The sequence below is a fragment of the Miniopterus natalensis genome, chromosome 18 (assembly GCF_054644295.1).
Source record: "Miniopterus natalensis isolate mMinNat1 chromosome 18, mMinNat1.hap1, whole genome shotgun sequence".
Classification (NCBI taxonomy): Eukaryota; Metazoa; Chordata; class Mammalia; order Chiroptera; family Miniopteridae; genus Miniopterus; species Miniopterus natalensis.
In genome coordinates, this window is record NC_142098.1 from 5798211 (window position 1) to 5810490 (window position 12280).

At 55.4% G+C, this 12280-nt stretch overlaps 1 protein-coding gene across 1 annotated transcript in view; it reads right to left on the reverse strand.

Annotated features, from left to right (window-relative positions):
* Positions 1–9909, reverse strand: part of ZNF423 (zinc finger protein 423) — a 273782-nt gene extending 263873 nt beyond the window's left edge. The window contains exon 1 of the mRNA XM_087827176.1: positions 9830–9909. Coding sequence (XP_087683302.1) covers positions 9830–9869 — 40 coding nt within the window. The 5' untranslated portion in view covers positions 9870–9909. The remainder of the gene's footprint in view (positions 1–9829) is intronic.
* Positions 9910–12280: the final 2371 nt, after the last annotated feature.

The window sequence follows — 12280 nt, forward strand, 5'->3', positions numbered from 1 at the left end:
TAGGCAGGACCATAGAGCCCTGGCCAACACTGAGCAGGGTCAACTATGTCTGAAGCCCCCTCAGCAATGGGGCAGGATGGTGGGGTGGGGGTGGAGGGAGTTTATTCAATTAAAAGTTCTGTTTTATTTAAATTAGTACAAAAACCTCATATTGCTTTTATCATTTAAAAACAATGTTTTACAACCCAGCACAATGATTGGCACTAAGACTTTAATGAACAGTAGCTACACTCACAGCCATCTGCCCAGAGAGGCATGAGGTAGGGCAGCTCTCACCTCCTGAACACCTGAAGGGAGGTGCAGGGGGTGAGGAGGGACCATCACAGATGCAAGCAGGGAGCCCAAATCCTGCTCGCTCAGACCTTAAAGACAATCTGTGTTGCCTGCCAGCCCAACCAAACATTCATTCACTCACTCATTCACTTAGGACTCATTTACTCACTAATCAGTCATTTGTTCACTGCTCACGAAGCCACTTGTCCATTCATTTATCCCCTCAACAGTTTACACATTTACTCATTTACTCAAAAAAATCCTTTTGATACACGACGACCCAGAAGCCCAGGTCCAGGCCATCTACAAGTGAGCATGGGGTCCTGGAAGCCCACCAGGCCGGCCGCATCCCATACAGAGAAATCCTTCCCCTGGGCAAGCAGGGTAGGCTGCAAGCTCTGCCAGCTCTCCACAGGGCTGCTCGGGCCTGGGGATTTGAGTTACTTCCTGTGGCCCCAGGAGACAGAACCAGGACCAACGCACCTGAGTTAGAGGAGGCAGAATGCAGCTTAATGGAAAGAAGAACACGGGAAATTCCAGCTAAAGACACAGATGCGCTACAGAAGTAGTGAGCTCCCTGACAGCGAAAGTGTGCCAGTCCAGGCTAGGAAGTGACCTCCAAGTTCCCTTTCGGAACCAGGATTTTCAGGCTTCCGAGAAGTTCAAAAACAAAAAGTAAGGGTCTGAGTCTTCCCCACATGCGTGCCAGGACCCTGGTAGGCCAGTCTCTTCCTGAGGGCACAGGGCATCTGCAGAGCTGTCCTGGGCACTGGGAATGTGTGCACTGCTTGCTCACTGCTCCCCAGAGATCCCCAAGCTCTCTGCAACCTCCACCCCAGGTGCCAGGAGCCTGCCCCCTCTTTCCATCCTTCTCAGGCCCCTGGGAGCCCACTCTCCTCCCTCACCTTCTCCCTGGGGACCCTCCGGAGCTGGTGATTGTCTTTCCTCTCCCCAAGTTCAGCTCTGCAGCCCCAGGAGGCTAGGGACAAAGCCGAATCTCTGCTTCAGGAACCAGAAATAGGCTATATGTTGCTTGGCCACAGGGTCTTGCAGCCCCCAGGCCAAGGGGGTACACCCGGCCTGGATGTGGCAGCCACTACCTCCCAGCCCCCCTTTCCAGCCATGCCCTGTTCCCTAACCAAGCCCAGATGGCCATCACTGCCTTCAGGCAGGTAAAATTCAGTGCAACAGGAGTTAGGTGAACAGTATGTTTTATTTAATTAGGATCAACAGAAGAGATAAACCTCACAGCAGGATAGGGAATGACAACGCTGCAAAAAAGAATTCATGCCTAGGTAACGAAAGGGCAAATTTCAATTACAGAGAAAACCAGGGGAGAAAAGGTGCCTGGCAACTCCAAGGAGAACAGCACAGGAGCCTGCGGTACCCAGACCTGTGGACCAGAGGCGGTAGGTGCTCTCAGACTGGAAATCAAGGCAACCAAGTGGCCATTCTGGAACATCTGTCCCTCACCTTTCCCCATCACAGACAAATCGGCCTGCAGAGGCAGGGCTGGGTGAGTCAGGGGCCACATGGGTCTTGGTGGGCAAGTGTGGGGGCCACCGGGGGATCTGCCCTACCAAGGTCACTAGGCAAGCTCACACCCAGCCAGTCTCAGTCTCCAGGGAATGATGTCCCCAAGGACATTTGAGAGAACGAATGTTCTAATCTTGAGAACGGTCACCTGATCACTCAGCAGTTTCTGAGCACCCCTCTTGCCCTGCCCCGAGCCCACGGGGCCTGATGGAGTCTTAATCTCTGTCCTAGCTTTGGGCACCAGTCTCAGTGCTCACACGAGAGCCAGGAAAACAGCACCAGCTCTTGGGAAAGTCCTTTCTTCACCTCAGCTTCTGTTTCTCAGTTCTACCCAGAATAACAGACCCTTGAATTGGATGGCCTCCTGGGAGGGTGGGGGGCTGAGACCCCCAACCCACCACCACCTGGGTGCTGACTAAAAATGGAAGTTTGTGGTGTTGAGGGTTGCAAACAATGTGAACATACTTAATGTCACTGAACTGGACACTTAAAAATGGCTAAGATGGTAAATTTGATGTTACCTATATCTTATCTCAGTTTTTAAAACGGGAAAGAAATGAATAGTTCTGGGCCCCTCCCCAGACCAGCTGGGTGCTCATCTGTAGGATGTGGGCCCAGGAATCGGCAATTTTAAATAGCTTTACTGCAGGGGAAGGTGGGGAACACCCTGCTGAGGACCCAGTGGTCTGGTCAAATCCACTCTCTCCCCAAATCAAGGCTCCCTCACCTTTTCCAGCACAATGCCTTGAATTATCTCAGAAAATACTTCTTGGGAGAGTAAGGATTCCAAACAGTGCACCCTCCAAGTTCCATAGCCCAGGGAAATGTGTTTATTTACATGCTCTCCCTCCAAAAGGAATGCTCCCACCAGGCCTTCCTTCCCAGGGCTGGGCACACTCCCCTTAGACAGGCTGAGGGTACCATTCTCTCTCTCTCATCCCAAAGCCCTGGGCCTGCAGTGCCGTCGGCCCCATCACCCCTTGGCTGCGGGAGAGAAATTGCTGCTAAACAAGTGAGCCCATCCACAGAGCCCCATTTTATATCCCAATTCAGAAGATGACACAAACATCTGCTTTCACTTCAAGACATTAATTTTCAATTATTGGAGAAAAACAAAATTAGTCCTGACAAATTGCTGGTGAGCACAGGCTCTTGTCTGGTGGTTCGTAATAACAAGTTTGGGGGCCCAAGGTTAGTGTCCTCTGACGAAGTCTCCTTACAGGTCTCTGTTACCTGGAGTGGGTGGCAGGGGTCCCCTGGCCCCGAGTTCTGTCGTCCTCTTGGGCAGCCAGGTTCAGAGAACTTGGGAATTTTAAGCTTTTGTCTTTCTGGAGAAGGCAGGGATGAAGCAAGGAAGGCAGACATCCACCCTGACCACTTTCGGCCTTGGGCCTTGAAGGTTTGCCTCTCGCAGGAGCAGGATTTCACACACTGTGCATGCAGATCACTCCTGAGTCCAAGGGCACCCAATAAAGACGCACTTGAATCGCCTTATAACGCACGTTTGCCATCCGCAATGGAAGGATGGACTGCATGGTTCTCTTGTGAGATCCCTTCTCCCCTGCACAACGCCATCCAGGATTCTAAATCCTAAACTCAACAGCCCCAGCTCTGAAATTAGGATGCTTATAAATGTTCTACAACCAAAAGCTCTTTGCAGGGGTCTCATCCACCCAAGAACCTGGTTCAGCCCCAGGTCAGAATGTAGAGGAAATTTTTTAAAACTCTGAATTTGACGACCCCCAAGGACCCCAAATCCAGAGAACAGCACATTCGATAAGAGCTTATCAACACTGTAATCTCATTTGATGGGTTTTTATGTATCTTGGCTGCTGTAGTCACTGTATCAACAAGAAGCCACTGAAATGTGAACGAGCAGAAGACTTCGGAGGTAATGACGAGGCAATCTCTGAACTGGACTTGTCACAACTGAAACCAAGAGTGTGTTTGCCTAGCTAACGCGGGGGTGAGGTGGGGGGACACCAGAGAAAGGAAGGCCAAGAAAAAGAAAGAAAGAAAACAAAACAACAACGGCAAAGGGAAATTATATCTTTACGAAGAGCGTGAGAGACGTTGCTACTTCCTAGGCAGCCGGTAACTGAGCTCACATTGTGTAATTGACTTCGCCAGTAGAACAACAGCAACGTAACAAAGAGAATGTCAGTGTTTTCACAGCACTAATCTATAACGCTGGGAGGCCCTCCGCTGTCAGCCAGGCTGACAATACAATAGCTTTCAAAGGGATATTACCATCATGCTTTTATTCCTGACATCAATCAAGACAAAGAGAACCCTTTTCACAAGACATTAAAAATCAAACCTTTGTACAAGAAGATAGGTAAAACTGCGCTCTCCTTAAAGACAGCCGCACAGAGCAATCAGCTAATTGGCACTCCTTGAAAGAGGTAAAGTATTTTTATTTACTGAGTGTACAACCCCAATCGTTGGCTGCTACCGATCCTGGCAGGTAAGCTGTGAATCCAAAGTTTCCATCAGCATTTCCCTGACTCCACTCCACTCTACCTCTCTCTCCCCAGTCAGCCAAGGGATCTGAGAGGCCAGCCCCAAAAACTTCAATCGGGACATAACCGATCCAGGCTTAATTAGTCCATTTTGGGTGCAAAACTACTCTGATTGCCCACTAATATGTTTATGTACAAAAATGCCCTTGCAAGCTGACGGGAATTTGCAGAAATTGTAAAATTCACCAATCAAGGTGTATCGAGGTTTTCCCAGGCTACCCACAGTAATGAAGAGCCCCCCAACAGTTTCCAAGGTATCCTTCTATTGTGATTACCCTAGACCCACACATAAGAAAGGAGCCCTGCTATCTAGTGCAAATGTTTTCAAGACATGAAGATAATATTTTTTAAAAACACTAGTGGACCACGGACAAGGTGTGGGAAAGGGTAGATCCATCTTCACCTTATCTAAACAAAGAGTTAACTAAGCCCACCTGTCCACCTTGGTAAAAAAAACAAAACAGCGGGCCACCTGGAGGGCTGGCCACCCTCTGCTTGCTCCCATCAGCACGGGTTTGGGTGCCTGCAGCTAAGAACCTGGTGCTGCTCATCCACACGCTCTCCCAGCCACTGAGGTCGCGGCGGCCGCCAGCACCGAGGGCTCCAACAGGCCCTGGCCCACACGTCTCGGGGCTGGACAGAGCCACTGGGCCAGGTGGCACCAAGTCAAAGACTATTGTTGAGGAGAAGTTGGGGAGAAAACTCTCCATTTCCAGCCAGGAGGTCCCTCTGGAACTCAGAGCCAAGGCGTTTTGTGACTTTTCCCTCTGGTCCCTAACAAACCATCTGCCAAAAATATGCAGGGAGGCCAGTCACTCAAAAGCAGAGATGTTACTTTACAAGCACCTGCAGCAGAAAAGGATATTTTTCTCTTCAGGCTGGACACTGTTGTTCATTTTTAAACAGTATCTGAACAAGAGGTGCTGTTCATTTCACTGCAAAATGGGCAGAAATTTTAAAAGAAGAGGGAACTGGCCCAACTCTGCCTGGAGGAGTCCTGTTCTCTCATCACCACCACCTATGTCAGCCTTTTTCCAAGAGCCAGGCAGCCCGTGTGCACGGCCAGCCTCAGTGGCAGGCTTCTTGCGTTTACACATCCAAATGAACAGTTAAGAGAAATCAATGCATCTAATTGCCAGACTATTAAATCCTACATCAGGGGAAGAATTCCACAGCCACCAGCTTAAGAGTTGGCTACCGATACAGCAATTATTGCAACTTTCTATTAGACTGAACCAGATCCCCAGCCTTTCATTCATCCCCAGCTAGAACGCGGTGCTCAGACGCCGCACTCCGGTTTCCTCCTCAGTTCCCCCTCCTCCTACTCCGCGCACACGCTGTGGCGTGCCACACAGCGCCAGGACTCACGGGTTCCACTTGGTGACTTGACGACTGTAAAGTCACCGACAGTTTGCCCCTTTCCTTATTAATGCACCCTAGGCACCTTATGCTTAAACGTTTAGCAGGGTCCTCCTGGCAGAGGCACATGGTTATCTTCATTGTATCTCTGATTGGGTTTTTGCAAGGAAACAGGTGTAAGAATCCAAGGCAATTACTGGACAAAAAGGATGTTTTTGAGGGTGAGACAGGCCCTTCTAAAGCTGGGAATGGGTGACTTGATTGGGAGGTGATTAAATATTAGGATTGTCAGCTGCCCCAATCTGCATGGAAAGCCAAAGAACCTATAAAGGACCTGTTTTGCCCTTCCTACAAGATCATGTACATTTAGCCAAACAAATCTCAACAATTTACACTTGTATGTGGTCTCAGCTGAATCAAGAAACCTGTAACCTCAGAACGCCTCTATTTATTACATCTCAATTATTTCCATGGAAACACGAGCAGCAGAGAGCTACACTGTTCCCAAGTCCCTAGACCACCAAATTTCTAAGATGGACTTTTGAGGAGCTACAGGCAGGCAGGAGGGGTACTGAGAAGGGGAAGGGGGCACAGAGAAGGCACTGGGGGTAATTTTGGATGTTGGGGCTGGGAGTGCGTGGACACAGCCTCACTGCTAATTAATATTAAGAACTATAAGTAACAGGCTGGTGCTGGATGGAGAAAATTGACAGTATTACAAATTATTCAAAAGTTCAAAGCTGAGGTTGGGAAAAAGATGTATTAATTTTCCATATAAATGAAGAGGCCGTTTCGTGGCTCTGAGGAGGAAGTGTGGGTGAAGGGAGACCAGTTAGCCAACAATCTGACATTTATTATCAGCCGAAATAACAGCGAGCTGTGATGAGAACAGCCCCCAGAATGAGGCCAAAATTACTGAAGAGAACAAATCGTCGCCCTGCCACACCACACCACCTGGAAACAAAAAAGGGGAGAATGGTGTCGGGAGGGAAAATCAGTCAAAAAATGTGACTTTTGTAACATGCATGGTTTGGGGGTGTTTTTTTAAAAATCACAAGGCTTTTGAAAACCAATAAGGCTATTCTCCCCCCTGCCCTACTGCCCTGGCTCCCTTCCCTATTTGCTGGGTGTCCTCGCTGGGAGCTGGGTTTTTCAAAAAAGGACCAACATCCCAGGGGACAAGTGACCCCACTCCAGAAGGGAGGTTGCGTCCTTGAGTGGGAAGTGAACCCACCTGGCCGCCTGGAAGCCTGTTTGATTTTCAAAGCAGCAATGCCTGTGCTTTCAAATCACACTTTCTGAGCATCCATTAGAAATTGTTTTATTTCTGTCTTTCCTCCCTGCTATGGGCTTTCACATTTCCGAGATCAATTACAAATTACAGTCGAGCGACTTTCAGTCAAGCACAGAATGTGCGGGCTAGGGAAGTCCACAATGCCTCTACCTTAGCCCTGACACACAGCAGTGCAGGCGAAAGAAAATAAAACAAAATTTAAAAGGCACCACTGTTCCTTAAGAAGCACCTTCAAGCATCTTTAAAGGTGAAGACCTGTCGTTTTAAATGCCTGGTGTGGAGCTGTCCACACTCAGGCACACACTGTTGAAAATTGCTTGGGGGGGGGCACAGTTCTTGAAAAGCAATAAATCCTTCACCTGCGGCAACTCTTATCTATTCAAATTATCTTCACTCTTAATTCCTCCCTTGATAAGTGACCAGGTCTCTACCCTATTCACCCAGTAAACTGAATAAAAAGCGAAATGGTGAGAAGCAAGGGTTGTAACTGCTTTAGGAAAATGCAAAGAACCACAGGGAGAAACAGGAGCTCAGACTCCAAGTGCAGAGAGGCGCTGTGTCCTTGCTACTTACAACACTTCTCAAAAATGCCTGCACTGGTCTTGTTCCCACTCTGCTGTCTTCCCCCGTCAATTAGCTTAACTGTCTGCTACGCATCCACATGTGTACACTTAGAGAGTCACTCATTTAAAGTCATGTCGAGGTGCATGTCATGAAAGGATGAAGACCCATTCCTCAGAGATACACAGAGTGGTTTTAGAATTAAGTTCGGGCAACTCCGAACCACCCACCCCTCTGTTCACTGAAAATAGCTCTGCCTCTGCTTTTGGTGTTTCTCCTTCTAAAATAAGAAGGTTGGGGCCCTGACCTGGTAGCTCAATGGTTAGAGCCTTGGCAGGAGAGGCCAAGGTTCCGGTTCGATCCCCGGTCAGGGCATATACACGAATCAACCAGTGATGCATAACTAAGCAGAACAACAAATCAGTGTTTCTCTCCCCTCCTCCCTCTCTCTCAATAACTAAAAATTGAAAAATAGAACAAAACAAGGAGGCTGGGAGCCATGGACAGATGCTAGAAGTAGGTAAGCTCGGTATCTTCCTTTATGAAAAACCTGCACCTATACACAGGTTTAACTCAAAATCCACTGCCCAAGTTAAATGAAACTGTTTGCCCAACCAGAGATTCAGATTCTACATTTCCTTCTGGGCCGCCGTAAGTGGCACTTGAAATCCTGAGCAGTGAGCCAGAGAAAAAGAAATCAAGTATTTCAAACCACAGAGCCCTTCTATTCAGCTAAAACAAACATCTACCATCTTCCTGTCCTCTTTTTGGGGTCTCTCTTCTGGTTTCCTTGTACCCCCAGCTCTGTGGAGCGGGCCTGGCTGTCCCGGATTGGGATGCCTACCAGGACAGGGGACCCAGAGCAACTTCTCTCAATGAGAGAGGAAAGTCGGCAGGCGGTGGCCCAGAGTTTGGACTGAGCTGGTCTGCTTCTGAGGTGACAGGGAGGGTCTCTGCTGAGCGGGGTACCAGGAATCTCCTGGGACTTTAGGCGGGTGTCTGGGACCGTGGCTGCCTGATTCAGTCCCAGCCATTCCAGCCGGAGCCAGGCTGGCAGGGAGGGAGCTGGGCCCCAGCACCCGCTGCAGGCCTCCAGGAAATGAACTTTTCAGAGCAGAACTGGCTGGGGCCAGAGGTCATCAGGGGAGTTCGCGAGAAGACAAGGGCCTCGGGGCTTTTGGCTCCAGAGACTGAGCTGCTACCACCCTCCCTCCTCTACCGTCTTCCAGGGTAGCCGAGCACCCACCAGAGGTGCTGCAAAGGGGACAAAGCAGCGGGCGAAGCCTGGAGAGGCCAGCGGTGAGGCCAGAAGGGCAGGGAGCCGCTCAGTCGAGCATGGCCTCTCCCCGGGGCCTATGCTCTCCAGGGGCCCACTCGAGCTGGGGGACCCCGGTGGAAACAGAAAGCAAAGGAAGAAGACGAAGGGGTGTGTGTGAGAGAGTTGAGTGTGTGTGTGTGTGTGTGTGAGAGAGAGAGAGTGTGTGTGTGTGAGTGTGTGTGTGTGTCCTCCCAAACGTGTGCACTCCCGGGACCCTCACTGGAGGCTGGCCTGGGTGTCTAGGGGTGCGGGTGCGGGTGCGCGAAGCCGAGTCCTGGCGCCCTCCACGGAGGGGCGCACACAGCGGTCGCTGAACTCCCCGGGGGCCCGCGTCCCGCCAGCGGAGCGGAGACAATGAACTCCTGGCCGAGGCTCCCGGCCCGGTCGGCCTTGGGGAAGAGGCAGGAAGTGCGGGGGCCCGAGCCCGGTGCGCTGCGTGGCCGGGGGACACACGGCAGCCCGGCCGCGCGCAAGCAGCGCCCGCCGCCCTCGGCGTCCCGGGGCCACACGGCGGGGGGCGATGAGAGGCGGCGAGGCCCGGGGCCCGGAGATCGCGGCCTCGGGGCCGCCGGCCTGCCGGGCGTCCGGCCTCGCCGCCTCTTCCTTCCTCCCGCCGGCCCGCCCGCCGCCGCCGAGATTCGCAATCCCCGCCAAGTCGGGCCCGCACCCCTTGATTGGCCACGCGGGCCCGGGGCCGGCGCGCAGGAAGCGGCGAGGGCCCCTCGGCGGCGCCCAGGCCCGGGTCCCCGCAGGCGGCGGCGCCGCGCTGGAGAGGGTCGGGCAGGGCGGGTGTCCGCGCCGTGCCCCCGCCGCCGCCTCCGCCTCCCGCTCCCGGCTGCCTCCTCCCCCGCCTCCGCCTCCGCCTCCTCCTCCGCCGCCTCCTCCCGCTCGCTCGCGCGGGTCCCCGGCCGCCCGCCCGCTCGCCGGTCCCTCCTCCCGCTCGCTCCCTCCCGCCCGCTCGCTCACCTTTCACCGAGCGCGGCTTCGCCTGCTTCCGCCTGGACATGTCCGGGGCTCCCGGCGCTCCGTCGCCCTTCGCGGCCGGCTCCCCCCGCCGCCCCCCGCCGCTCCGGGCTGCCCTTCTCCCCCTTCTCCTCCGCCTGCCTCTCGGAAACTTTTTTTTTTGCAGCCGGGTCGGCGGCTGCGGGGAGCGGATCGCAGGTCCGGGGCGGCCTCCCTGGGGGGGGCGGCCCGGGCTGGCCAAGGCCGCTCGGGAGCGGGGGGAGGCCCGGGGGGCGCGCCTGGGCCCTGCCTGTTGCAATGCGGCAGCCGGGGGCTCGCGGTCCCAGCGGCGGTCCCAGCGGCGCGGGGAGTCCGGAGGCCACTCGGCCGAGCCGAGTTATGCAAAAAAAAAAAAAAAAAAAAAAGCCGCCCCCCTCCTCCTCCCCACCCCCCGCCGGCCCCCGGCCCCTGCGGCCCCCTCCCTCCCTCCCCACCCCACCGCCACCCTCGCCCTCCTCCTCCTTCTCCTCCTCCCCTCGCCGGATTTTTGTGCAAAGTTTGCAGGCGTCCGGCCACGCAGCCCGGTGCGGAGCTCACAATGAACCCATCTGAGGAGGGGGGACGGGGCTGGAGTCGAGGGGGTCTCGGGGGGGGGGGAGGAGACCGGGAGGCGGTCGGGAGCACAGAAGCTCAGTACCCCCCGGGGGGTAAAAAAGCCTCCGAATTATTCCCTGCCGCACAAAAAAAATAATAAATATTAACGGCTAAAAAATGCCCAAACCCCTGGTTTGGAGATTATGATAGATGGGGGGAGGGGGCCCCTCAACTCAGCCTGCTTGGGGGGCTCTAAACGGCCGCAGTGGCTCAGAAGCCGCAGCTCGGGGGGCCCTGGCTCACGCCCCCTTCTCTGGCTCTAGGCTCGGTCCGGCGCCGACCCCCCGGAGGAGGAAGGGGCGCGCGGGGGCGCTCAGGCGGTGGCGGGCAGGCGCACCCGTGCCCGGGGCATCGCTCAGCCCGTGCGCCGGGCCGCCGCTGCCTGCCCTCGGGCTGCGGTGTTGAGCGCGCGGCGCGCAGCCGATCCCCAGGCCGGTGCCAAGTCGCCGGCCCCGCTAGCTGCCTCCATGGGCCAGGGGCTCGGGGAAGGCGGCGGCCGCGGCGGCGGCGGCGGCGGCGGGGGAGGACGACGAGCGAGCGGCCGGGCTCCCGTCCTCCCGGGCAGCGGCGGCGGCGGCTGCGCCCCGGCTCCTCCGCGCTCCAGCCGGCGCCGGCCCGCCCGCCAGCCTCCCTCGCGCTCCTGTCTTCTTTGTGGTCGCTGGCTCTCCTCCTCCCGATCCGGCTGCTGGGGCTGCACTGCAGAGACACATAATAAAGCCAGGCTTGGCTGGAAATGTAGCCGGGTCCCAGCAGGAGGATGTGAGGAGCGGAGTCCCGGCGGGGGAGCGCTCTGATCCCGTGGGGCGCCCCGCACTGCTCCGGCTCGGATCAGACGGAGAGAGGGCCAACAGCACCGAGCGATGGACAGCGCTGGAAATACAGCTCCGGCCGCCCGCAAAACCCGGACCGCGGCGGCAGCGGCGGCAGACACGGCGCGGGCGCGGACACCGCACCGGCGCGCGGAGCGCTGACTCGCGCCCTGGCGGCAGCGGGGGCGGGGGGAGGAAACAGGCACGGGGCCCACGCGTGCTGTCAAACTCTCCCGGATACATCAGCATCACAAACTGCGAAAAGTGGGGGGGGGGGGAGGCGAACAGGGGTGAATTGCCTCAGATTGCCACCTCCGCAAATTATGTCCCATGAACAAGTTATCACTGGACCTGGCTTTTCGCTCTTCCATTTTGCTCACGGGTCAGTGTCTGAAGACCTTTGGGGCCCTATATCCACAGACTCAAGCCACTGGGCTAAGGCCGTTGCCCCCAAACCTGCATTTGTAGGGTCCCACGTCTGGTTGCGCACTTCTTAAGATTATAAAGGACTATTTTAGCTCCAAAACCTGGCACTGCCTCCCTCCGCGGTTGACGAAAGAAACCGCTCCTACTCTACACAAAGTTTTGCCCCAGCCACCAGGGGGCGCCTCGCGACCCTGCAGCTCTAGGCCAGTTGAGGCTTAGATATCGGGTCACCCAGGGAAGGCTCGGCCTTAGGAAAAGTAGGCCCCAGAAAGCTCCCCCAAACCGGTCCTTTGCAGCCTCCCCTCCCCCACCAGCTGCCGGCGGCCAGGCCCAGGGTGGGGGGTTGGCCCGGACGTCGACCCCCTCCCGGGCGAGTGGCGCCACCTTGGGTCGGCTCGCCCCCGAGCTGGGAGAGCCAAGCCGGGCGCGGCGCGGCGCGGCGCTGGGGGTTATCAATCTCGCGGATCGATAAGTTGCCACTTGGAGAGGGGAGGGCTGTGTCCCCTCGGAGACTAGTTACCCAGGGCAACCTTTCACGGAAAAGCCCGCTGCCCGCCGAGAGCCGCGCCCGGCAGACCCGGCAGCG